We start from the raw sequence: 25,683 nt of genomic DNA, 5'->3' as shown, positions 1-25,683 counted from the left end.
TAAGCAGCATTAATTATGTAGTGAAACATTTCCTGTTTGTTCTCCCCCTGCATTGATGATACATCCTTGGCCCTACAATTTGACAGTAAATTAAAATATGGTTTGGAGTGGGGAGGATATTTGGGTCATTAAATTACATTTCAGTTTCTAAACTCAATAGTCATCTGTCAGCTTCAACTATCTCGTTTGTGAACCCTGCAGTATTTCATTTTGCAAATGCAGACATGCACCAGTTAGGAAGGTCCTCATGTCCCTGTTTTCCCAGCAATCAACGTTCATCCACTCTCACACAATGGGCAATAAAAGCAGCTGTGGAAGTGGAGGAACATGGCTCATAAAACACTGCTGGGGCAATACAGCAAAAAAAAGTTGCAGTTAATCCAATTTAGCTCACAGGCCCAGCTGTGCTTGCAGTCGGCAGCCTATCCCCGGGGTAAAGCAATCAGAGGAGTAGCTTGTACAATTGCAGGGAGGTTTATTCCTGTCATGAATGTCAATGCCCCTGTGGCCACATGGAGAGATGTATGGTGGGTCTCACACCTAAGAGGACAGGTTGTTTGGCTGACAAGAGAAGACTGACTGTCCTTGGAGCACTTAAACCAAACAAATGCCTTTATCTTTAGTCAAGTGATAGTTGATTCGGTTTATATGATATTCAAGCCATTAGCTTCACAGTTTCAATTATATTCAAGCCATTAGGTCCAATACACAGCTTGCTGTTTAGTTTCAATCCATTAAATCCATTCCACTTGCCATTTGTACAATTAATAAATTCACTGAACAAACTAAAAGTAGCTTTTAGTCTTTTTACTGAATTTATTTATTGTACTATAAAGTGAAAGAACAGTAACCAAAATGTGTTGATGTGACCCAAGTGGATTTGAAATGAAGTAAAAAACAAAAACAGCATGTAGAGCATGACGATCTAGTAGTAATTATTCCACATTAACATACAAATAACTTAATTGTTTATATACTACATTATTTTTGCCTCATGTAATGAAGTTGAAGGTGGATGAACCCTTTCTGAATTATGATGAGGATGATGAAGCACATTTATTTGGCTGATATTCATTCAACAGACTCATGCATCTGCATGATCCAATCTTCTTAAAAGCCATGTTGTAGATACATCCTGACATGGCTTAATCTTATTTAGGGTTTAGTATGCACTCACTCACATATCAATGCCATATAAGCCTGTGAAGCTTTACCATCGATAGAGTGCAGAACAAGATCATGTTCATCATATTCAACATATTCTTCCTGCACTACTTTAAGATTCAATCTATAATCTGTTCTTTTACTACATCCTACTGACTGTAATTCAATATGCTGTAGCATTCACCGTTGCTATGGTGTCTATACACTGTACATATTGGGTCCAAAAAAGCTCTGATGATTAGAAAAGCATGCAACAGGAACTAATTACTGCACACTGCGGGCTGGAGAAACATGAAGTCACACTGTGTTGCTTTGAACATCCTGTTTGGGAAACAGAAGCCCCCTTCCCGTTTCCTCTGTTGTGGTTGCAGAAACAAGAGACTGCCTGGCTCCTTGGCACTCCAATGACTTTGACTTTGAATTTTTAATTGACTATTAAATCACTTCTATTTTCTTCTTTTATGTTTGCTATTTTTAAACTGAACTTTCCAAAATATTGATTACTTTGTTTTTAATGGCTCTGTTTTAGACAGAAATAGAAGTTTGGGTGAAAAAAGGCTTTTTATCTGGTGTTTATATATTTATAGATATATAATCTGCTATATGCACATATAGTCTGCTACATACAAGGGCCACAAAAGGGCCACACTATTTTTTATCATAGACTTGCAACTTTTAATCAGCTGGTCCCATTTTAAATGAATTCAAACAGGTATCTTAACAGAATAACCATCACTATGGATATGTTCCACTAACATCTGAGAACCAGAAAATGTACAAATATATACTATACTCAACAGTAAATCTTGTTTTATTGCTTGTCCCACACAAAACAACCCATTACTTTTTGTGAAATGTTTTGTTTGAAAATCATTCTTGAACATAAATGCCGCATGATTTGATATTTCTCTAATGCAATGACATTCATAAATTTTAGCAGTGCTTTTTCAAAAAAAAATTCAAATACTGTTTTGGTTCATAATACACGTAAATTCTTTAATTTGTAACATTTTCCAAAATCTAAATCTTACACTTGCAGCTGGTAGGCATGTAGAATCCCAACAAACATGTCACAGAGAAGAGCTAAAAAATGCTGTGTATAAAGTGAACTGAGCTATTTTTAATCTTCATATCACTGATTAAGAATGTCATTCCATTACGAGATGACAAGATGTGATTGGACGTCGGCATTGGACTGTCAGATTTCAAGATAAGCGAGGAGAGTGAACCCAGATTCAATGACATCATTGTTCTGAGTTAAACATTCCAGAACGACACGTGGGAGATCTTGCAAGTCAAGAGCACACGCAGCACTGATTTATGATGATGTTGCATGTGCATGTGTGTGTGTGTGTGGTGGCCAGCGGGATTGAGATCCATATGACTTACATATGTGACCTGCATAAATTGAATATGTGGTGGGTGTACAGTATATACAGTATGGGTGTGTATATGTGAGATGATATATATGCTGTGTCAGATCAAGACTAGAACACCCTCTAAGAAAAAGATGCAGGCATTTTGTGAATGTGTTGCCAAATTTTGACTCCATTTAAACAACTCCATTTTGACCCTGTTAAAACAGTCAAGCTGTGTGTGTGTGAAGGCCATTGACCAAGAAACGCTTTCTGGTTAAGCTAAAGCCTGATGGGGCTTCCAGCATCCCTTGCTGGAAACCATCATCCAAAACAATACACATGCTGGTCTTTTCCACAAGCTTGAGAGACGCTGCGACACTTAAGCAATCAGTCGAAATAGTGTGGCCATTTTGTCAATTCACGTGAAGTGTGTGAGCAGATGTTTTGCACAAAATAGTTCTGTCCTGGTAGTCCTCTCTATCTCGTGTTAACGTCAGTTGGGAGTTATAGAGGAGGCAGGCACCACTTTCTCCCCGTCCACCCCTTCTAATCTCTGCTTTTACCATGTAGCAAATAACTCACCTAAAATAAATCTAAAGAATTCTAATGCAATAAAAATCACATCTTTTAAACATCAGGCGGTCATGATCAAATGATGCTTGTACTTAAATTACCGCAGGATGAACTTACACAGGGTTTAAATTAAATATAGTGTCAATATGTTATGATAGCAATAATTTCAATGTATCCATGAAAAGTCTCTTATCTCTTCTTAGTTTTGATGATCTAATGATTCTTTCCTCAGTACTGCCCCTGTGTTCCCCAACATGCTCTGTTTCAAAGTTCTGCCCGAGGAGGAGGATGCTCTACCCTGATTCACGGCATACCGACCGTGCCTGAAGTCCTGAGCTCACGCCACAGTTAGGCTAATAACATTCCCTGGCAATGCTTGACTCATCCTCACAGACAATCTGCCAGATACTTTTGCCATTACAGCTGTTTGGGATACAGTAATAGTGACTAGAAGCCTTCTTCTTCAAGGTGTTGTGAGAAATTTTGTTCATTGCAGTCTATAAAAGTGTAATGCTTTTTATTATGCCTTTGATTTTTAACATTTAAAATTGTGGTGTAGTGTAAACTGTCTTTGATAGTAACTCGGTTCAGCTTTATGAAATGCAAAATGGGCAGTGTCTATGCACACCACTTTTCTTACGAGTTACTTTAAGATACTTGTTTGTATTTATGTGAATTTATTATACATTGCAGAGATTAGAAACAAGAGTGTAACTTGAGAAATGCACACTAGGTCAGAGGTCAAGTGGAACATTCTAACTCCAGAGTTCGTTCAAAGTTCTGTCTCCTCAAACAGGCTTTCTGAGGACAATTGTGGGAAACTCATAAAACCAGCAAACACGTTGTGCCCGCAGATCATTAAAACCGCTGTGGTATTGATTTGTTTCCTCAAAGTTCAACAGCACAGAACCATCAATATCTTAAATTTAATTTAAAGCATGAAAAATGCATAAGAAGTCCAGTCATTGTGCTTCAAGATCACTCAGTTTTAATAGTTTTAATGTATTTTAATGTTCTATCGATTAGCACTTTTAATCAAATATTATAAAGCTAGTTATTTATTGTGCTCTTTAATGTAGTTTAGCATGGATGCACACATTAGTGAGAGCACACAGAGCATAAAAAAGTAAACTCTGTTTTAATTTGACATACACAAACAATCAGTACAACCTCTATTTAGTTGCACCCACCTGGCTTCCCTGTGGTCAAGAGTTCAGCATCCCACAAGCCACTGCATGTTTAGAGCATGCTGGGTTCTAGCCTGTTTTAAAGCATGGAAAACACTATTGCTAGACTGTCTGCAAAAACTAAGATGCCAGATGCACCGCATGCCTTCAGTGGCGTTTATCAGGATGTGAGCAACCACATAAGAAAGCTCTCAGCATGACACAGTAGTGGTGTGGTGGGGTTGGGAGCTGAACAATATTATGGCTCTTCAACTCTTTCTCTCTCTGTCCTCCACTTACTACTAGGGCAAGAGTCATACTGACGCCAAATAACTTGGACTTTAGGTTCCAAAAGAGTTGCACACACACATTTTAATTTCTTAAATGGAAGTTTGTTGAAGCAATGTGCCATAAATGCAATTTGGGTCTAATGTCAAAACTTTGACAGAGGGCAAGCACTGATCCAACAAACGTTTAAGAGAATCTCTTAATTGATAAAAGGACCCTGAGGATAGATGATTTAGTTTCAAAGCACGTCCTAACTGAACCTGTGAGGCTTTTAGTCAGTTCAGGAAACGCAAGGTTTGGAGTGTTTTTTTTTCCTAACGCAAGAACCCTTTGGTATCAATTCTGTATATATTAGGTGTTAGGTTATTTATTATTTACTAGAAACTATCCCAATAATTCCAGCTTTATTAGTACTTCATTAAAGTAGCTATTATGACTAGTCATTGCATATGACAATTAGCCTACTTGTTTTCATTGGGATAGTGACTATACTATAGGCTACCACAGTTGTGACTAAATGAATAACTATGTCACTAATGGAAAAAGTCTAAGTAACATAAACATATATTTTAATAGATGAAAGAAAACGTTAATGTGGCTTGCCATAACTTTGCATTTAAAAACGTAAAGTTTTTCATAATGACTGAACGGCTTTACAAATTGTTATCCTCCACATCAAATATTTCACTCATGTGTATTATGTTAAGCAGGAAAAAATCAGCCATGCACCAAATATTTAAATTCAAAACTCACCTTGAAGGTCGCGCAAGCGTTTTTACTTCAGTAACAGATGTTTTTCAGTCCAAATTAACCAACTCCCGTCAGAGAGCAGACGCTCAGAAGTCAAACACTCATTCTGCATGAATTGTCCCTGCTGTTACTGCGTTTCCATTTGAAGAAAGCTGAACGATGCTGACTGGTGACTGGTGACAAATCCCGCAAGGATGCGATTACTACGCGCCTGAACGCGCTTACACTGGAATGCGCGGCGGGATGCTGAGTCTACAGGACTACACTCCACGCGCACGGCGTCATATTTTTAACTTAGATGATAAGCTTAAGGACCAGCAACACTTAAAATATTAGACTGATGTTTGGCTCTCCGCCAAAACTAATTCAGCTCTGAATATTGTTCTGCAGAAGATGTGACCTTAGGCTGTCATTCCTCCTCCTTTATCATAAAGCTCCTTGCCAAATCCTTGCCAGAAATGTCTGATTCACAGAGATACATTAATATTTAAAGTCACAGCTGAAGTGTTGGGCTGGTGACTGGTTCAGATTACATTTTAAAGATGAATAGTATTGCTTTACAGTTGCATTTATGATGTGAAGTAGGCTAAATCATGAAAAAGATGACCCTGCAATCCTCAGTAAACCCATTTTATCATCTGCTTATTATATTCTAGAGACTGCAAATTCTGTGGTGGCTGAAATTTATAAGCCATTTAGTTTAACCATTCTGTTAATAAAATATGGTTAGGCATTATATTTAATGCAGTCCTTTGATAATTTGATATTGAGATGAGTTTCTAAAAAACAATTATGGGACGAGTCGCTCTGTTGTCAGTCATGGCTTTCCCCTGTGTGAGAAGATGAGAGCTTTTGGCATCTCACATTTCCTTTTGATTCCCCTGCCTTGGCAGACAGGAGCACTGAGGCATAATGATTGCACGAGTGAACATAACCCTGCCTTTCTCTCAACCATGCTGTCATTAGTCTTACAAATACAGCCATGGCAGTTGGGTGATTCTGAGACAAGCGGATGACATGACTGGCAAACCCATCTCTTGGATAAGAAGGCAGGGCAGGCACGACCGGGGGGACTATTTGCCCATTGTGCCAGGAGAACTGATGGAGAGCTCACCAGCAGGCACACAATGAGCTCTGTGAGGCGCATAACAAACATAGCATTGTTTGGGATACTTTTTGCTGTTTACTGTGCTGGGAGAAAGTTGCACCCACACAGAGCTCTGGAGCTTCTGTCATCTTTGGTCCATACCACCAACTTGAAGGCCTAGTCCATCCTTTTGTGCAAGCAAAAATTATCAATGCATATAAAAAGGGAATTTCTTTTATGACACAATTATAGCCAACATTTATGTAAATATTTAACAGTTTATTTGTCACAAACATTGATAGTAAAATGATTATCTGTGAAAAGAGAAATGTACATAAGAGGAGGGATGGTACTATAAAAAATAAATAAATGAAAAAGCAGAATATAAGTTACAATGGCTAAACAGTTTTTGGACATTTTTGGACACTTGTGAGATTTTGATTGCATTATATAAATGGCATCTCCAAACATACAATAGCCTTATACACAGATTCAGAAATAACTTTATTCAGTTATTTTAACCAACTTTTAACTATTATAATAATTAGTTATTATAATAACATTATTATTAATAAATGAATTATATTTTCGATTGAAATGACAAAATACTTTTTCACACCACTATAAATAAGTACAAAAACAAATTTAGAAAGAAAGTGTAAATATCAATAAACACAGATATTTTAGTGAACAGTGTTGTGTCTGGGGGCTTTGGATTTTTTGGGTGGGTCTGTCTGTCGACAAACAGAGGATTCAGGTCACTGTTGCCCCAGGACTCACCTGCCCTGAAAAGTTACTTCATAATTAAAAAGTGAAAAACAGCACCATGGGAAAAAGTACTAATACTTTCTCAAACCAAACATTCTCCAAATCCCACAATATCCTTTAGTCATCATCTAATCATCTTGAGAAATATGGTCACATTGATGTTTCCAAAACACTCACATTCATATGACCAATGAAAGATTTATGATAATTTCTTACAGATAAAAACACAAACAGCATGTTGCGTGTGTAAAGCATGAAAAGTATCTTTTCAGGGGCACATTTCTGTCACAATGATAAACAGCTATCAAAACTGTCCGTACATGCAGTCACTGGCTGTCCAAACAAATATGAACAATGAGAGTGATGCCACTCCCTCTGAGTGCAGCAGAAGATGCCTGTTGTTTGTTGGTGTAGTCTTTTCACAGCGATTTGTGTAAAGGCCACAGATTTCACCCCTCACCTGCTTCCCGCTGGATCAGATCTGTTTGACCCTGCTGTGAGACAAAGCACAGATTATTGAAAACCAAGCCTGCGTACAATGATGCCAAAAGATGATAAATTACACCGATGATGAATTAATGTCACAATAAGGTCATTGATTCATCCGAGCCTGGCTGAACAAAAGGTTGGCTCGAATTGTGACAAAAGTGAATGGCTTGGTTCTCCACTGGCCAGACTCTGGGTGTTGAAAAGTGTCAGCTTTGCAAAGCAGCTGAAAGTGCAGCTAGATGAATATAGAAGACACTGATTAAAAGTGAGTGTTTCACTTGGCTTATTATAATTTTGCATTGAGCGATTCTGTGCTGCAATACATCTGTTTTACAAAATTGTAAAAAGGCCAAGACATTTTGACATTAAAGAAAAGGAAGTGCACCTGTTCTTGTTCTAAGAAAACATTATTGTTAGGATGCTATTATTTTGCCTAAAGTCATTATGTTCAGCATAATTAGTACAAAACTGTGTAAAGCCAACCTGTTAAGATAACACTAAATCACCTGAAAACAAATAAAATAATCAAATAAATAGTATTTTATCCTAATATGAAAAATATGACATACTTTTTCTTTTACGTACAATTTTCTCAGATATTTTTGTCAAAAGTGCACATAAGGGAGACACTTTCCCTGGAGCAATCTGTTGTTCCATGTTTTGCCATTACAAATGTGCACAATTAGCCTTTCTTAGGATTTTCTGCCCCCTAATGGACAAATATGCATACAACCGCCTGAGAAACAGAAAAACAGAAGGATGTGTTTCTTCCAGTTTGGGCACATCCCCCCCCCCCCCCCCCCCCTCCGAATCAAGTCATTGCGGTAAAACAGGAAGTAGTACTAAGTTACACAACTACATCCTCAAAGGTGGATAGTTCACATTCAGCACCGCTACAAAGTAGGTAAAGAAAAATCGGCTAAAACTTTAAATTAATGCGACCAGAGCACTAAAAGCCTTTCATATGAATGTCAGGAATAGTACTGTCTAAATATGCGTAAGATATTATTGTAATGCATTTTGTATTTACTAATGTTGCGGTTACCATAATCACTTTTTCAGTCCTATAGACATGGCAGACAGGAATCCATCTATTGTGGTGGTTGGTGCTGGAGTGGCAGGACTCGCTGCAGCCAAGAAACTGAAAGAATATGGATTTAATGACGTCACGCTGCTGGAAGCGTCCGAGAAGCTCGGAGGAAGAGTAGCTGCTGCAACTCTAGGTGAACACTCAGTTTGAATTATTGTCAAAATGAACATATAGAAAATGTCTTTCAATATTAAAAGTTATTCAATAATATAATAACAATAATTAAATAAATCATTATTAAAGTAAATTAAAGTGTAAAGTGTTACTATAATTTTACTATAAAAGGGCTTTGTTCATTTTGCTAATTATATTTATTAATCATAATAATGTTTAGTATATGATCATTGTTTTAACAAACAAACAAATAAATGTATGATTGTGTGTTTGAGGAAACTGAAATCTGTGAACCCATGACTTAGTTTCGCTTCCATTAAATAGTACAACATTTTTTTTTTTTAGTTTTTTTTTTTTTTTGCTATGTCAACAGATTGTATCACATGATTTTAAATCCGATTAATGAAGGGACAATGAAGTGACCTTTAATGGCATTTTTTTTAAAGGCAAGGAAAGGCAAGTGGTGTGTGACTAGGAATGTAACGGTATGAAAATTTCTCATCACGATTATAGTGACCAAAATTACCACGGTTATCAGTATTATCACGGTATTGTTAAAATGTGCTGGAGATGTTCAAAAAGTACAGATACATAAATCACTTCTTCAAGTTTTATACTTAAAAATCAACAAACAGCAAATAAAATGACTTTTTGTTTGCATAATCACTAAAACAATAACATTGCCAATGAGGTCTGGATTTTAAATGACAACTTGACTGACAACAGTTTAATAGCATGTTCAAATAAATAATGTAAATGTTCAAATAAAGCTTTGAAAAAGATTCATATAAACGTAAACCTCACATTTCAGCCTTTAAAGAAAAGAGTTAAGTCAAAATGATAATTGATTAATAAGGGGAAGGGAAAGGGAAGTGGTGTGTGGCCAAGTGTGGTGACCCATACTCAGAATTTGCGCTCTGCATTTAACCCATCCAAGTGTACGCACAGTAGTGAACATACACCCAGAGCAGTGGGCAGCCAATGCTGCGGCGCCCGGGGAGCAGTTGGGGGTTCGGTGCCTTGCTCAAGGGTCTCACCTCAGTCGTGGTATTGAGGGTGGAGGGAGTGTTGGTTATTCACTCCCTCCACCTACAATCCCTGCTGGACCTGAGACTCGAACCCACGACCTTCAGGTTACAAGTCTAACTCTCTATCCAAGGCCTAGAATAAAATGTGAAATCTGGGGCTTTAAAATAAAATATAAATTAAGATAAAATGAAGATAAACACAGGGCATTTTTGTCACATTCTGTAACATTTTCTTACAAACCCTGGTTAATATTTAACAATACATATGTCACTGTCTTTCTCTTTTCATATCAAAGGTAATGTATGTGTTGATACCGGAGCACAGTACATCCATGGATCGTCAGAAAAAAACCCAGTCTACTGTCTACTAAAAAAGTCTGGCCTTCTAAACCAGATCCCTGAGATGGGTGAAGAAGCATTTTACAGTAACAAGGGACACAAAGTAGATGCAAACTTTGCCAGACGTGCATATGAAGCTGGAGAGGGCATCATTCTATACCGTGGCTCCAACACGGGAAAGAGTTTGGGTGAACACTATGCTGAAAAAACCCAGGGTGTGATTCACCGCTTGCAAGACAATGACGATCACATGAAAACGAGGATGCAGAGTATTTTGGCTTTGGTCGGAAAAGACATGCTAATTGACGTTGGAGCTTCTGACCTCCACAGTATCTCTCTTGACTCCTGGCAGTATTATATCGACATGGGTGACGATCTCAATGTTGCAGGGTATGATGGATTGAGAAGATGATCTACATTCATTTGCAATTATTGCTCATTAAATGATTCATTTAGTGTTAAATGTTGTGTATGTATGTCAGTTTAATGTTTCAGCTTGTGGATATGCTGCTGGAGGACTTCCCTAAAGATTGTTTGCTCCTAAAAAGAGAAGTTCGTAAGATCAAATGGGATGGATCCTTTTCTGTTGCCCCTCCTCATAATGAGCCTCTCCCTGCTCCCACCGAATCTGCTTCTCAAGAAAAAGCCCGCCAGTACCCTGTTTGCATTGTCTGTGAGAATGGAGAAGAGATTCTAGCTGATCATGTAATTGTCACCATTTCATTAGGTATGTGTTGATAAGGACTGGGTATTATGAGGGTGATGCTGTCTGAAGTGAGCGCATTTATATATGTAAGAGATACATTCTGCCATTGCAAACTGAGAGCTCTGTCTGGGTGTGTGTATGTTTTGAAGGGTGTCTAAAAGCACAAGCATCCAGCCTATTCATCCCCAGTCTCCCAACCGAGAAAATCGAAGTCATCGATAAGCTGTGCTTTGGTAATATTGCCAAGATCTTTCTGGAGTACGAAGAGGCATTCTGGGAAAATGATGTTGAGTCGATCAGCCTCATTTATGAGGATGACACACCTGCCTCAGTATCCACCAATAAAATGCAGTGGCTCAAGAACATGCAGCTCTTTTCTGTCCTGAGACCCAAAGAAAGGTTAATGTTGTATCAAATGACAGTGACAATTTCAGTCATTTTAAATATATGTTAAATTTACTCTTTTACATTTACGTGTAGAGATGCTGCATGAGAAATCTAGATAAATACAATTACTCTTAATCACCACTGACTATAATTAATAGTAAAATGTAGGAAAATCAGCCAAAATACATGCTTCAAAGATTCAAAATAATAATAGTAACATTCTCTCTTTTCTAGATTTGGCAATATCTTAATTGGTTGGTGTCCAGGAGACATAGCTGACCTGGTTGAAACCATGACAGACGATGAGCTCTCAGCTGCGATCACTGATCATCTCAGAATGTTCTTTGGTAAAGAATCCTCTTTTATTACTTGTGAGTGTTTGCTAATGTGTCGGTTACAAGAATTTAAGGTTTTTATAAGTTACACAAAATCTATAGGTGAAAAGTTGTTTTTTAAAAGTATCATGCATTTTTTATATTTTCTATACTCCCAAGGAAATTCAAACATTCCTCAGCCGAAATCCATCCTCTGCACTAAGTGGCGCAGCAACAACTTCATAAAAGGAAGCTATGCTTTCCTCCCTGTTGGTGTTGATGGCCAAGTTATGGACACATTGACCCAACCACTAGTGGGCAGCCAGCATCCTGACCAAGTATGTTTTTTTTTTTCTTTTTGCATACCATTATTTTGAATTTAACTTAATAATGGAATATTAATTTTATTTAAATATGCATTTGGTGTATGGGCTATCAAGCAGAAGGTTTTGATAAAGAAGTATGTTTAAAAGACGGTTAGGGTTAGAACCTCCTTTTCTTTGTCACTGAAGTAATGAAGTGATTTTTTACTCCATCAGGATCTTCAGGTCCTGTTTGCAGGTGAGGCAACGATGAAGACTCTTTATGGCACAGTGCAAGGAGCTCTACTCTCAGGACACAGGGAGGCAGACAGACTGGCAGCACATTATAAGAAGACAGTGGCTCCCACTTCCTCTACCTCATTGGACAAACAAGTTTAGAGAGTTAAAATCTGTACATAACCTAAAATTTATTCCGTGGTTTATGGTGTCTAAAAAAAAAAAAGGATGCGATCACAACAAGCCTGCCCCCATGAGGCTGCTCTATGTAAAATAAAATATTTTTAACAGTTTTTAGGACAAAACTGTTTTAATAAAGAAAAGACTGATTTAAAATTTTTACTGTTGTGTATTGTTCCTTTTTATATCGTATGCTATGTATTTTATATACTTCTGCTGAACATATAATCAGAATTTCACATTATATTTTTGCATGCAAAATCGTGGTTTGATTATTAAAACTATAAGCAGCTGGTTTGCATAAATCAATTTTGTTTAGAGAAAAAAAAATTACAGCTGCTTTTTCTTCATGTGAACAAAAAAACCCAAACAGAACAGACAGCGGAACTATCGGAAGTTGCAGCACAAATTTCCAGGGGGAGCATTTTATGCTGATACACCTCCATGCCGTTTGTTGATGTGACCTTTTCCATCCTGAAGTGTTCTGCTATTATCTTCTTACACTTATGAATATATTTACTACGTAGCCGTTTCAAGTGTTGCAAATTTTTATGATCATGGCTTTAAATACAATTGGCCAGCCTTGCAAGAGTATGTTTAGGTAAGTAGCGAACTGATAGCATATTGAGTTCTCTCATCTCAACATAAAGTTGTGTATTAGTGTTAAACGAAGCCAAAGTGACTCGTTTTACTCCTTTAACATATTTTATTGTTCCCATTCAAAATTTATAAGACCTGCTCATGGAAGGATTTTGGTTTCTAATGATAAATTATCTGACTTTGCTCTAAATGATTAAGATGCTGAAGCTACAGTGATTGCATTATTTTTCGATTGTACTGCACCTAGCTTAAACATCATCAGTGATGCTCAGAAATGTTTACATTTTTAAGTATATGTCCTTTTGTTGTTTTGCACAGGTGTCTTCAAGCTGTCGTTACCCACAGGTGCTTTCAAGCCACATCCACATTTCACACTACAGTCTTTCAGTCAGACTCCAACAGAACCTGTGTGGTCCGCTTTGGGAGGCAGAAGTATGACAGGATGTATCCGGTTCTGTTGGTGAGACCTGATGGATCCACCATCAACATCAGATATAAAGAGCCCAGAAGAATAATGAAGGTTAGTGGTTTTATATTCCAAGTTTTTTGTAAAAGTCGCACACTTCACCCAAAAAGGATAATTCAGCGATTATTCACTCAATATCATGTTAATGGTCTTTCTACTTGGTAGACAAAAGGAGTTTTTTTTTTTTTTGAAGAACTGTCATACAATGGCATTTCAAAATGTCAAGGTTTTTTTTTTTAAAGGTCCTTGGGTGAGTGTTTTGAGTCAGTTATCAATAGTTTTTTTTTTAGTTTTTTTTTTTATACTGTATTTTATTTTTCCTCTCAGATGCCAGTGGACATCACCACCCTCTCGGAGGAGGAGAGGAAAACCAGGATGCGCAGAAGAGAACCGAAGAGGGCAGCGAAACAGAAATTGGATGATTTTGAGGATGATTTCAAAGTTGATGATTACAGCAAATTTTGGAAGAAGAAATAAATGGACTGATGCAGTTAAATGCCTAATTCAGAGTATTTATGTTGTCTCACATGTACAATATTGCAATTTTGGTTTATATGTCACCCTGCAATTAAAAAGTCTTGAAATGTTTGTAGTCATTCTCTGACTTTTTTGGAGGGCTAATTTGCATAATTTATTTTTATTCTTATATTCTGTACTAGTCAAAAGTTTTTCAAAATTTTCAAACATTTTTCCACTTTTTATGGATTTTAGATTATTATGACCCCACAAAATTATATATTTTGTATATAAAGACATGTTAACTTTAAAGTATATTAGCTTTCAGCGTCCTCACGTGGTGACGTGTAGCTGTTATATAACGCGTAACTCTCAGCATTGCATTCTCAGCATTCTCTGGAACAGGCTGATTAATTATTAATGAAGTTAGCACCTGCTTCAAAGTTCACACATTTTTCTCAGGCATTGTACAAAATGCCAGCTTCACCTGAACTTGTAACGGGCACCCCAGAGCCCGAGGTGCCCAGGAAGTTTACTTTGGAGGCTGCTGATATTGCTGTGGTTGTGGTCTACTTTGTGTTTGTGCTGGCAGTTGGAATATGGGTAAGTCAAAGTCTGCAGCCTCTCTGCTAATGTTTGCATTGATGTAGAGAATTCTGTTTGCTTAATTCTTGATGCATAGATGGAACTGCCGTGTTTTTGATTTGTAGTCTTCAGTCAGAGCCAACAGGGGAACAGTGGGTGGATACTTCTTGGCCGGACGATCCATGACTTGGTGGCCAGTGAGTTTTTCTGTGTTTACTCTTAATAGTGAAGCTGGAATGTTTATTTTGTGGATGTCTACAAGGAAGCATCTTGCTTTTTAAAGTCCTTGCTTGAAATTACAACCAGGAAAGCAGAAATAATAAATCAATACAGTCTCCTAAGAGAATTTATTTCATGTAAACACATTATGAAGTGAATGTGTTTTGCATTAAATTAAATCAAATCATATACAACAGTTATACACACATATTTACAGAAGATTCTTATTTAATATGAAGACGTCTCTTTCAGCTTGTTTTATTATAGTTTCATTTAGAGTGTTTTCTCAGTATGTCTCTCTTGTGTTGTGTTTCAACAGATTGGAGCCTCTTTGATGTCGAGTAACGTAGGCAGCGGCCTGTTCATTGGATTAGCAGGAACAGGAGCTGCAGTTGGACTCGCGGTCGGGGGATTTGAATGGAATGTACGGCAGACAAATCAGTCCTCATCCTACAAGCTTTCAGTGTTGTTTCAGTAATTACTGATTTCACTTGTGAGGTTGTTGTTTTCTGAGGCTAATCAAATGTTTGACAGTTATATTGCATCACATTCTGAAACAAAACAAATGTGATGCTCTTTAGGCAACATGGGTCCTCATTGCCTTGGGCTGGATCTTTGTTCCTGTGTATAATTCTGCTGGAGTAGTCACAATGCCAGAGTATCTGAGGAAGAGGTTCGGGGGTCAGCGCATCCGCATCTACATGAGTGTGCTCTCTCTCTCATCCTCTACATTTTCACCAAAATATCAGTAAGACTCTTAAGTTTAATAATTGTGAATCAAGTGTTATTAAATATATATAAATATATAAGAATTATTATGTATTTGCTATATATGTATTAAATATAACATTAAATATAAAATGTGTTATATATATATTTTAAATAAAATAACAGTACATTAAAACAAACAAACGTTACAAAACTAGAAAAAATAGGATTAAAATAATTAGAAAAAATATATATTTATATTGTTAACTATATATTGTTTTAAATGTACATTACAGGCTACAGGCTTTCCTCTAGCTCAAATATTAGAGCATGGCACTAGCAACGCCAAAGTCATGGGTTCGATTCCCAGGGAAAGCAAGAGCTGATAAAAATGTAAAAAAAACTGTATTGAATGCAATGTAAGTTGCTTTGGATAAAAGCGTCTGCTAAATGCATAAATGTAAATGTAAATATACATTATAATAATGATAAAAGAGTGACTAGTATGAATGAAAAAAAACCTGTGTGTGATATTGCTCATATATATATATATATATATATATATATATATATATACACATATAGTGGGGCAAATAAGTGTTTGATACACTGACGATTTTTCAAGTTTTCCCACTTACAAAGAATGGAGAGCTCTGTAATTTTCATCATAGGTACACCTCAACTGTGAGAGAGAGAATATTTTTGAAAAATCCAGAAAATCACACTGTGATTTTTGAATAATTAATTTCCATTTTATTGAATAAAATACGTATTTGATACAACAGAAAAATAGAACTTAATATTTGGTACAGAAACCTTTGTTTACAATTACAGAGGTCAAACGTTTCCTGTAGTTCTTGACCAGGTTTGCACACACTACAGCAGGGATTTTGGCCCACTCCTCCATACAGGTCTTCTCCAGATCTTTCAGGTTTTGTGGCTGTCGCTGGGCAACACAGAGTTTCAGCTCCCTCCATAGATTTTCTATTGGCTTCAGGTCTGGAGACTGGCTTGGCCATTCCAGCACCTTGAAATGCTTCTTACGGAGCCACTCCTTAGTTGCCCTTGCTGTGTGTTTGGGGTCATTGTCATGCTGGAAGACCCAGCCACGACCCATCTTCAATGCTCTTACTGAGGGAAGGAGGTTGTTGCCCAAAATCTTGCGATACATGGCCCCATCCATCCTCCCCTCAATACGGTGCAGTCGTCCTGTCCCCTTTGCAGAAAAGCACCCCCAAAGCATGATGTTTCCACCCACATGCTTCACGGTTGGGATGGTGTTCTTGGGATTGTACTCATCCTTCTTCTTCCAAACACGAGTGGAGTTTATACCAAAAAGTTCTATTTTGGTCTCATCTAACCACATGACCTTCTCTCATGCTTCCTCTGGCAAACTTCAGACGGGCCTGGACATGTGCTGGCTTGAGCAGGGGGACCTTGCGCGCAGTGCAGGATTTTGATCCATAACGGTGTAGTGTGTTACTAATAGTAACCATTGAGACTGTGGTCCCAGCTCTCTTCAGGTCATTGACCAGGTCCTCCCGTGTAGTTCTAGGCTGATCTCTCACCTTTCTCAGGATCATTGATACTCCACAAGGCGAGATCTTGCACAGAGCCCCAGTCCGAGGGAAATTGACAGTCATCTTGAATTTCTTCCATTTTCTAATAATTGCGCCAACAGTTGTTTGACATCAAAAGATGAATATGAGATGAGAGATTAACATTTCATCTTTTATTTACAGGTATTTTCATCTAGATATGATAGACAACTGAAAGAGGCTGCGGTGAAAGCCTGGAAAAGCATCACAAAAGAAGAATGCAAAAGTTTGGTGATGTCAATGGGTCACAGGCTTGATGCAATTATTGAAAGCAAAGGATTTACAACTAAATATTAAGTCTTTTTCACTTTAATCTATGTTAATCCTATCTGTTCCAATACTTTGGTAACATGTAAAATGGGTGGGTTCAAACAAAAGGTGCTATCTTTTAAGTTGTGTATCAGATCCAGATGAAAATACCTGTAAATAAAAGCTGAAATGTTAATCTCTCATCTCATATTCATCTTTTGATGTCAAACACAAATGTTTACAGTCTACAGCAAAAATAAAGAAATTGGCCTCACTGTCCCAACACTTTTGGAGGGAACTGTATATATATATATATATATATATATATATATAAACAAAGAGAGAGAGATATAATGCTCCTGCAAGCAAAAAAAAAAGAAAAACTGAATGCATAAGTTGTCAAATGTGTTACAGAGCAACAATGATATTGTTATGCTAATACATGTTTTTCTTTCCCTGTAATTGTGTTGTAGGTTTGAGAGGTCTGATGATTGCTGTAATGACGGCAGCACTTATGGCCTCTCTCACCTCTATATTCAATAGTAGCAGCACTCTGTTCACCATGGACATATGGCAACGGATCCGACCTCGGGCCTCTGAGAGAGAGCTCATGGTAGTGGGCAGGTAGGCTGTTAAATGCTTTGTGGAAAAACTTCGGGGAAACACTTTCATTTTTAACATATTTTTCAGAAAATAAACAGAAGTATCTAAAAGAAGTGAATGCTCTCATTATAAGCTTACAGACTAGTTCAACGAAAGTGGAAACAGTCCACCACCAATTCCACCTAGTGGTTTAACCACATCAGAGTGGTTTTGTTGACCTGTTTTGGGGCGAAAAAGATACTTGATATGCAAACTGTCAAATTAAAAACAGTTGTCCTTTTTCAAAATATAGACTTTTATTTCACTAAACAGGCTGAGTATCCTGGCTCTTAAATGCTGCTGTTTATTTAGTGGTTATCTATTCTTAAGTTTAATTTGATTGATAATAATTTAAATTTATTTAATTTATTAACCATTTCCTCCCCTATTAATTTTCACAAAAAGAAGCGCCCCACAGTACCAAAGCAAAATGTACACTGACTGCCTTAATTTAGAAAATTAATTTAAAAATATAATACTTTTTTTGGGGGCATTCAAATTTATTAATATATTGGTTATACTTTTTCAATAGTCCACTTTAGACATTCTATTAACTAGTAACTTTGCAACTAACATTTAATTAATTTGCAACTGTATGTAAGCTAACTCTAGAATTAGTAGAATAAATTGATATATATATATATATATATAATCTTTATTACAGGCTCTAGGCCCAATAGTAGGACATACAACACATACAAAAAAAAAAAAAAAAATACATTTAGATAAACCTATAAAATACACACATTTTTCACAAAAGTCTTAAAAGGCACTCATACCAATGCTTCCATAGATGTGATTGATATCGGACCGAGCTACACTTGGGACTTGTGAGCCTTACTATAATACCGTTTTGTGACTCATCAAGTCGACACATAAACTTAAACATTAGATTCCTCAAAAGGGCCTGTAAACAGCTTAGCCTCAAGTCACAAAAAAGCTTACTTGCACTGCTGCTCCTGGGCTTCTTCAACAATATCCTCAGACAATCATTATATGCTACCTGCAGTTTACGCATGGTCTCCTTTTTGTAGTTGACCCATAATGGTGCTGCATACATAGGGGTGCAATAAGCACGAAACAAATGCACTTTCACATCATCAGAACAGTAGTGAAATTTCCTAACTAACATGTTCGCTTGGATATACAACATTCGTCTTTGCCTATACATGTCAGCATCATCTTCCATCTTGTCAGTAATAATATGCCCAAGATATTTTGTACAGTTAGATACACAGATACAATGTCCTGACAGGTAAAACATAGGGAAGTGCACCTTCTGATCTTCCTTAGTCCTACATACCAACACAAAACTCTTCTTTGCATTGTACTGTACATCAAACGCAACCCCATACTTGGAGCATATATCCAACAACTGCTGGAACCCAACAGTGCTGGGGGACATAATAGCTAAATCGTCTGCGTACATCAGGTGGTTCAACAGAGTATTCCCTATTACACATCCCGTCTTACATTTCCCCAACTGCTTTGAAAGGTTATCCATGTATAAGTTAAACAGGGTTGGAGACAGAAGCCCCCCTTGCCGTACTCCATTACTTACACTGAAGGATGCCGATAGGCAATTTCCCCATTTAACCTGCATGCTTTGTTTGGCATACCAGTAAACCAGTATACGTATGATGCATCCCGGCACACCCCTAAGCATGAGTTTAGTAAAAAGCTTATGATGATTAACTCTGTCAAATGCCTTGGACGCATCAATAAACCCAATAAACATTGTAGAGCCCTGCCTTCTATAGGATTCAACAGCTTCTTTCAAGGCATAAATACATAGATCAGTACTATGCTGAGACTTAAAGCCAAATTGATTTTCTGTGGTACAAATGAGCCCACTCAATCTATCTAGTAGCATCTTTTCTAACACCTTTGAAAGAATGCTAGCTAGAGCGATGGGTCTATAGTTGTCAAGACTCCCTATTTTCCCTGCCTTGTCCTTAATGACGGGCACTAATGTAACGGTCAACATGGTGTCTGGCAGTATACCATGAGTCAACAGTCCTGTAAAACAAATGGATAAAAGGGCTGCCACTCTGGGGCTGGCTAACTTGAGATGCTCCGCAGTGATGTTATCTTTGCCACTGGCTTTGTTATCAGCTAGTTGCTCTATAGCATTATAGACCTCATTGGGAGTAAAGTAAATTACATCCTCATTTAACTCACCCACACAATAGGGCTCACTTTTAATACAATTAAACAAAGTTGCATAATGCTGTCTCCACAGCTCTGCTATATTTTCTACACCAGATACACCCTCGATATGACAAGGCAATATTGTCTTGGCCCTATTTGTAGCTTTCACCTCCTTCCAAAACTCAGTGACATTATTGCCAAGCAAGTTTCCAGCCATAGAGTGAGCTCTTAAGGCTTCCTCATGCTTTCCAACAAAGCGCACTGCATATTTATATTTAGCCCTGGTATGCTTTTTGTGTTCTAACTCTGGCCCCTGTCTGGGTCTACCAGCTATAACCCAGGACCTATGAGCCGTCTTAGCAGCTTCTTGGTGGTCAACTACATACTTATTCCAGCCAGGCTTGGTATTCTTAGCCTTTCTGGGGTGTGTATATAAAGGGCGACTAGCATCATGTATGACACTCACTATACCATTGTACATTTCACATAGATCATTACAGTGAGTGACATTATCACAATTAATATTTGAACACAAAATAGCACCCATGGGTAGCTGTACTTCCCTTAGGAGAGCATCCGTCCTCCCACAGTAGTACAAGATATCCTTTCTATGTAGTTTATCCCAATCCACTTTGACCATGTTGGCACCCTCTTCTGTCAGACTACTGCAGTCAGGCAAGTTATCGACATTTATAATCATAGAGACAGGTAAGTGATCAGTTGTAGTCAACTCATACAGAATTTCAACTTTTTCCAGACTTTCATGAGCATCAGCTGTACAGATTACATGATCCAGCCAAGATATAGTATTCCATGCTTCACTAATGTAAGTATAACTACCGGCAGGTAGAAAATTCATACTGGAAAGAACCAGTTTACTATCATGACAGAACTGTAGCAAGTGCTGACCAAAAAGAGATTTGTCATCAGAGATATCTGCATTCAAATCACCCATCACAAATATATTTGCATATGCACATTCCCTAATATAAGTGTTCAAAAAGGCCAATCTATTCATATATTCATCTTCATTTTTATAACAATCATATGGGGTATAGACATTTAAAATAATAAAAACATTCATAGAATGCACAACTTTAATTGCAATGCACCAGTCCACCTCCAATCTAATAATACTGATCATTGGATCATATTTCTTGCGCCACAAAATGGCCACACCTCCAGGTATTCTACCACGCACCACTTTGGTGCTTAAATCTGTTGTGGATTCTCCTGCTCCATGAAAATCACTGTGGACAGAATTAAGTTTATCAAGATCCTGTTTGGCTAAAAATGTCTCTTGCAGGCAGAGAATGTCTGTGGTCTCCAGTAGCTGGTCAACCACAATCCGATGTGCTCTGTCCCCAACACTCTGTCCTAGGCGCAAGCCTCGTGAGTTGTATGACACCACTCTGAACACCATCACTATTGCTAGTACTAGGCATGAGATACCCCTAGTCCCATTACAGGCACGTTCATCACTGATAATGGCACAGCTGTAGATTTAGGTTTGCGAGCCTCATAGAATCGCCGCACAAAAGTACCTTCAGGCCACAGCTCTGGATTATACATTTCATCTACTTCTTTGCACTCTGCGGTTATTTTAAAAGAACTGAACCGACTTTGTACAGCTTCTATCTTTTGGCAGGTTACATTACGCCCAAGTTTATCTTTCATATATTTAGTCAAAGTCTCAGAGTCCAAATCAGGAGAGAATTTTGTTGCAAATACACTCACCAGTTTGGATTTTATGACTTGGATGTCTCCACCTGTACCAGTTCCAACAATGCCGGCAGGTTTCTTCCCTTTGTGAGGATTCAGCCGAGGTTTGGGCTTTACTGAAGCATTTTCATGAACCTGTTTTCTGCGGTTGTTGCTCCTCTTGCCCTGGACCAGGTTCCAGGGTGGAGTAGCTGCCATGTCACTCCACTTTACATGAGAGTCTTCCTTTACAGCACTGGTTGGCCTGCCCAGGCCTGATATATATATATATATACTTCCAAAGTGACTTATTGTCAGTAAAATGTCTGATGGGGGCCATCAAAATAAAGTAACAGATATTAAGCAGATGGTCTAATACTAATACTCTAATGACTGGTAGTTGACATGTAGTTACAAAGTTCATTATAGTTAGTTGAAGGTCTAAAGTAGACTATCAAAATAAAGTGTTACCTATACACTCACCGGCCACTTTATTAGGTATACCTGTTCAATTGCTTCGTAACACAAATTGCTAATCAGCCAATCACATGGCAGCAACTCAATGCATTTAGGCATCTAGATGTGGTGAAGACGACTTGCTGAAGTTCAAACAGAGCATCAGAATGGGGAAGAAAGGGGATTTAAGTGACTTTGAACATGGAATAGCTGTTGGTGCCAGACGGGCTGGTCTGAGTATTTCAAAAACTGCTGATCTACTGGGATTTTCACGCACAACCATCTCTAGGATTTACAGAGAATGGTCCGAAAAAGAGAAAATATCCAGTGTGGACGAAAATGCCTTGTTGATGTCAGAGGTCAGAGGAGAATGGGCAGACTGGTTAGAGATGATAGAAAGGCAACAGTAACTCAAATAACCACTCGTTACAACCAAGGTATGCAGAATACCATCTCTGAACGCACAACACGTCGAACCCTGAAGCAGATGGGCTACAGCAGCAGAAGACCACACCGGGTGCTGCTCCTGTCAGCTAAGAACAGGAAACGGAGGCTACAATTCGCACAGGCTCACCAAAATTGGACAATAAAAGATTGGAAAAACGTTGCCTGGTCTGATGAGTCTCGATTTCTGCTGCAACATTCAGATGGTAGGGTCAGAATTTGGGGTAAAGAACATGAAAGCATCCATCCTGCCTTGTCTCAACGGTTCAGGCTGGTGGTGGTGGTGTAATGGTGTGGGGGATATTTTCTTGGCACACTTTGGGCCCCTTAGTACCAATTGAGCACGCTACTTGAGTATTGTTGCTGACCATGTCATCCCTTTATGACTACAGTGTACTCATCTTCTGATGGCTACTTCCAGCAGGATAATGCACCATGTCACAAAGCTCAAATCATCTCAGACTGGTTTCTTGAACATGAGTTCACTTTACTCAAATGGCATCCACAGTCACCAGATCGCAATCAAATAGAGCACCTTTGGGAGATTTGCATCATGGATGTGCAGCCGACAAATCTGCAGCAACTGCGTGATACTATCATGTCAATACTATCATGTCATCTGCATTTAATACTGTAATCCCCTCCAAGCTGATCTCCAAGCTCAGCCAGCTTGGAATCAGCACACCCATCTGCAATTGGATTCTAGATTTTCTGACTAACAGACCTCAGTCCGTTAAGTTAGATAACCTCTCCTCCTCCATCATCACCCTGAACACCGGCGTGCCACAGGGCTGCGTACTGAGCCCTCTCCTGTACTCCCTCTTCACCCATGACTGTGTTCCTGTTTATGGCTCCAACACCATAATCAAATTTGCAGATGACACCGCGGTGGTAGGTCTGATCAAGGATGACGATGAATCAGCCTACAGGGATGAGGTGCAGCACCTGGCTGTGTGGTGTGCCACCAACAATCTAGAACTAAACACCCAGAAGACAAAGGAGATCATTGTGGACTTCAGGCGGACTAGGAGTCATGCACACACACCCATCTACATCAACGGAGCTGTAGTGGAGCGTGTGTCGAGTTTCAAGTTCCTTGGCATCCACATCTCTGATGACCTCACCTGGTCCCATAACACCTCCACTCTGGTCAAAAAGGCACAGCAGCGCCTTTACTTCTTAAGGAGCCTTAAGAAAGTTCACCTGAATCCCAGGATCCTTGTGGAATTCTACCGCTGTACCATTGAGAGCATACTCACGAACTGCATCTCAGTATGGTACAGCAATTGCTCCGCATCTGACCGCAAAGCACTCCAGCGGGTGGTGAAAACTGCTCAACGGATCACCGGCACCCAGTTAACTTCCATTGAGAACATGTATCATAAGCGCTGTCTGGGCAAGGCAAGAAACATCATCAAGGATGCCTCTCACCCTAACCATGGACTTTTCACCCTCCTTCCATCCGGCAGGCGTTACAGGTGCCTACGCTCTCGCACTAGTAGGCTCAGGAAGAGCTTCTTCCCCGAGGCTGTGACACTTCTGAACGCCACACCACTAATCTAACTCCTGCACCTGCTTATTATTACTGCACTGGTCACAGTACTTTACACACATGCATTTGCACTACTCATATTTTGCACAGACTGCACATTGTTAAAGTTATTACAATATAAACTGTCTAAAGTTGTTACTGTACAAAGCACAGTAAACTATTTCTATAAAATATTGCACTACTGTTATTTTGCATAGAATACATTGTTCTATCAATACTTGCACACACTCATCCAGCTGTATTTATTTATTTATTACCACTGTTCTCACGTCTCTGCTGTTCATAATGTGTATATATAATCCCACATTGCTCTGTTCATAATGTACATACAATCCCTACATTGCATTCCTATTTATATTCTGTATATACTCTGCTCAATACTGTATATAGCAATTCCACTGTACATTCTGTAAATCATATCTTCATTTACTCTGCACTTATATGTATATAAAACACTATATTCTTGCACTTCTGGTTAGATGCTAACTGCATTTCATTAGCTCTGTACTTGTACTCTGCATAAATGACAATAAAGTTGAATCTAATCTAATCTAATCTAATATGGACCAAAATCTCTGAGGAATGTTTCGAACACCTTGTTGAATCTATGCCATGAAGAATTAAGGCAGTTCTGAAGGCAAAAGGGGGTCCAACCCGGTACTAGCAAGGTGTATCTAATAAAGTGGCCAGTGAGTGTATGCACAAAACAATATTTACAATGATATTGTAGGAGAAACACACACTGAATATGGTCTAAAATAATGAACTTATATTTAATTTTAGCTTGTTCGTTTGACCTGGTGGACAAGACACAATAAGGAGGAGCGTGTAGAGCTGGAAAACCCCTGGGCTAGAGGGTCCATACCAGCAGGCTCTGATCCCAGCACTACAGAGTCAGAGAGGTCAGATGAGGATATGCCTGCATGGTGGAAGCGTGCAGGAATGTGGCTGTGTGGTCTCTCCCATGTGGCTAAACAAGAGATGAGTGAGGAGGAATGGCAGGCTCTGGAAAGGAAACTCACCAGTATTGAAGAAGACCACACCTGGAAGACTGTCTGCAATGTTAATGTCCTCATTTTACTCACTGTCAATGTCTTTCTCTGGGGGTACTTTGCATGAATGTAATACAATTCTGAATGGTCTGAAACTCACCAATACTGATGAAAAACACATCTGTTGTCTACAGTGACATGCTCTCATTTTATTTACTGTAAATGTCTTTTTTTTGTTTTGTTTTTTGCTTTATAAATAAAAGTTGTGAATGTCACATTTTTGCTGTTATTTTGGCGAGTTGATTTTTATTTGAAAAAGAGTCGGGTTTTGAATTAACCTCTAATTTTAAAAGTTTATTATTTATTTATTATTGCTGTCACAGTGATAATAACTAAACGTATATACTGTAATAATGCATGCTGTGTCATAATGTCAAAGCATAACAGGTAAGATGCCTCGTAATCGGGTGGGGCCCCACCAGGCTGTAAGATGACTTAAAATTATATAATTATTATTATTTTAT

At 38.3% G+C, this 25,683-nt stretch overlaps 3 protein-coding genes and 1 pseudogene across 9 annotated transcripts in view; 3 read left to right on the top strand and 1 right to left on the bottom strand.

The window, feature by feature from the left end:
- Positions 1-5,532, bottom strand: part of LOC306849315 (breast cancer anti-estrogen resistance protein 3 homolog) — a 67,142-nt gene extending 61,610 nt beyond the window's left edge. Inside the window, exon 1 of one of the 2 annotated variants that reach the window (XM_079384251.1) lies at positions 5,303-5,532. The gene's annotated coding sequence lies outside the window, so the exon portion shown is untranslated. The remainder of the gene's footprint in view (positions 1-5,302) is intronic. The other variant, XM_079384250.1, reaches the window with a different exon arrangement.
- Positions 5,533-8,445: 2,913 nt separating this feature from the next.
- On the top strand, positions 8,446-12,501 carry paox1 (polyamine oxidase (exo-N4-amino) 1). Of its 5 annotated transcripts, none has more exons than XR_013782315.1 (8): positions 8,446-8,543; positions 8,706-8,866; positions 10,172-10,604; positions 10,697-10,941; positions 11,070-11,319; positions 11,542-11,678; positions 11,802-11,959; positions 12,161-12,500. XR_013782315.1 is itself a non-coding variant. In XM_079384457.1 (8 exons), exons 2-8 carry the CDS (start codon positions 8,716-8,718, stop codon positions 12,320-12,322), a joined length of 1,512 nt encoding a protein of 503 aa, XP_079240583.1. In that variant the 5' UTR covers positions 8,446-8,543; positions 8,706-8,715; the 3' UTR covers positions 12,323-12,501. The 5 variants fall into 5 exon arrangements, 3 of the variants coding, with proteins under 3 accessions (XP_079240583.1, XP_079240584.1, XP_079240582.1); XM_079384457.1 differs by having other exon boundaries at positions 11,542-11,654; positions 12,161-12,501; XR_013782316.1 differs by having other exon boundaries at positions 8,471-8,547.
- Positions 12,502-12,755: 254 nt separating this feature from the next.
- Positions 12,756-14,465, top strand: LOC306848935 (large ribosomal subunit protein mL55-like). Its single transcript, XM_079383726.1, has 3 exons — positions 12,756-12,941; positions 13,259-13,460; positions 13,734-14,465. The coding sequence occupies exons 1-3, from the start codon at positions 12,892-12,894 to the stop codon at positions 13,881-13,883; spliced, it is 402 nt and encodes a 133-aa protein (XP_079239852.1). The 5' UTR covers positions 12,756-12,891; the 3' UTR covers positions 13,884-14,465.
- Positions 14,337-25,427, top strand: LOC306849120 (sodium/glucose cotransporter 4-like; annotated as a pseudogene). Its single transcript has 7 exons — positions 14,337-14,465; positions 14,573-14,644; positions 14,986-15,090; positions 15,248-15,427; positions 17,695-17,845; positions 20,345-20,438; positions 24,951-25,427. The product of its transcript is annotated as a sodium/glucose cotransporter 4-like (transcript).
- The last annotated feature ends 256 nt before the right edge of the window (positions 25,428-25,683 follow it).

The sequence above is a fragment of the Barbus barbus genome (genome assembly GCF_936440315.1).
Source record: "Barbus barbus genome assembly, chromosome: 29".
Lineage (NCBI taxonomy): Eukaryota > Metazoa > Chordata > Actinopteri > Cypriniformes > Cyprinidae > Barbus > Barbus barbus.
Note: the sequence above shows the minus strand (reverse complement) of the source record. Positions and strands in the feature narration are given on the sequence as shown.

What these genes read in the sequence shown, in the direction of transcription:
- paox1 (XM_079384457.1), top strand. Translation starts at nt 8,716, where the DNA reads ATGGCAGACAGGAATCCATCTATTGTGGTGGTTGGTGCTGGAGTGGCA. An exon ending in AATTGTCACCATTTCATTAG is followed by an intron (nt 10,942 to 11,069) that starts GTATGTGTTGAT and finishes TATGTTTTGAAG; the next exon opens with GGTGTCTAAAAGCACAAGCA. An exon ending in GCAGCCAGCATCCTGACCAA is followed by an intron (nt 11,960 to 12,160) that starts GTATGTTTTTTT and finishes TTACTCCATCAG; the next exon opens with GATCTTCAGGTCCTGTTTGC.
- LOC306848935 (XM_079383726.1), top strand. Translation starts at nt 12,892, where the DNA reads ATGATCATGGCTTTAAATACAATTGGCCAGCCTTGCAAGAGTATGTTT. An exon ending in CCTTGCAAGAGTATGTTTAG is followed by an intron (nt 12,942 to 13,258) that starts GTAAGTAGCGAA and finishes TGTTTTGCACAG; the next exon opens with GTGTCTTCAAGCTGTCGTTA. An exon ending in AGCCCAGAAGAATAATGAAG is followed by an intron (nt 13,461 to 13,733) that starts GTTAGTGGTTTT and finishes TTTTCCTCTCAG; the next exon opens with ATGCCAGTGGACATCACCAC.